This window comes from Penaeus monodon, chromosome 21 (assembly GCF_015228065.2).
Source record: "Penaeus monodon isolate SGIC_2016 chromosome 21, NSTDA_Pmon_1, whole genome shotgun sequence".
Classification (NCBI taxonomy): Eukaryota; Metazoa; Arthropoda; class Malacostraca; order Decapoda; family Penaeidae; genus Penaeus; species Penaeus monodon.
This window is the reverse complement of record NC_051406.1, coordinates 20,292,281-20,293,002: the sequence shown is the minus strand read 5'-3', so window position 1 is coordinate 20,293,002 and position 722 is coordinate 20,292,281. Positions and strand designations below refer to the sequence as shown.

Below are 722 nucleotides of genomic sequence, written 5' to 3'. Positions count from 1 at the left end.
GCTGAAGGTGTTTACGTGGTGAATGTGTTATTGTGACGTCATTGCTTGCAAGCGCAGCGACACACGCCTTGTGTAAAGATATTTGAACACCTTGCAAGACGTTGAGAAGTAGGACGAGTTGCATCTCTTGATGAATTTCCCGATTCGTGTGGCGTCTTGAAGGAATGGAAAAAGTATTCTTTCATTCCATTACTTGAAAAAAAAAGTTTCAGATGACTTCAGAGGCTTATGAAGATAACGTATGAGAATGGAAATGCCCTCATTTCATGTATGTGTGTGCGTGTGCTTGTACATAGAGATATATTGCAATAGGCTAAGTAATGCTGTTATCATATATAAAACTTCTGATTCATTATGAGCTTATAAGTATAATGATATAGAGTCCTTAAGATTTTACTTTACATAAGTACTCATATTTTTCTTTCTCTCCTTCCTTCTCCCTCCTTCTTCCGCTCACAACAGAGGTGAACAGTCCTCCTCTGGGATCGCCACACTTGGGGTCTCCTCATCTGCCATCCTCCTCCACCACTGATACCAACAACATGGCCAACGACGCTGTGGTCACCGACTCCTCCTTCCAGCAACACATCCTCCAGGTAAGAGTGAAGGAGTTCCGTGATGGTATTTTGATGTGCACATTTACTTTCACGCATGTAAAAACACGTGAACATAGTCAGAATATGGACATGTATGCTGCTGTGTACTTCGCGCGCACGTGCGGG

At 42.7% G+C, this 722-nt stretch overlaps 1 protein-coding gene across 1 annotated transcript in view; it reads left to right on the top strand.

The window, feature by feature from the left end:
• The window catches only part of LOC119586325 (G-box-binding factor-like), a gene marked incomplete at its 3' end in the record, with an annotated part of 50,612 nt that overhangs the window by 44,534 nt on the left and 5,356 nt on the right, over positions 1 to 722 (top strand). Inside the window, 1 exon segment of the mRNA XM_037935037.1 lies at positions 463 to 596. Coding sequence (XP_037790965.1) covers positions 463 to 596 — 134 coding nt within the window.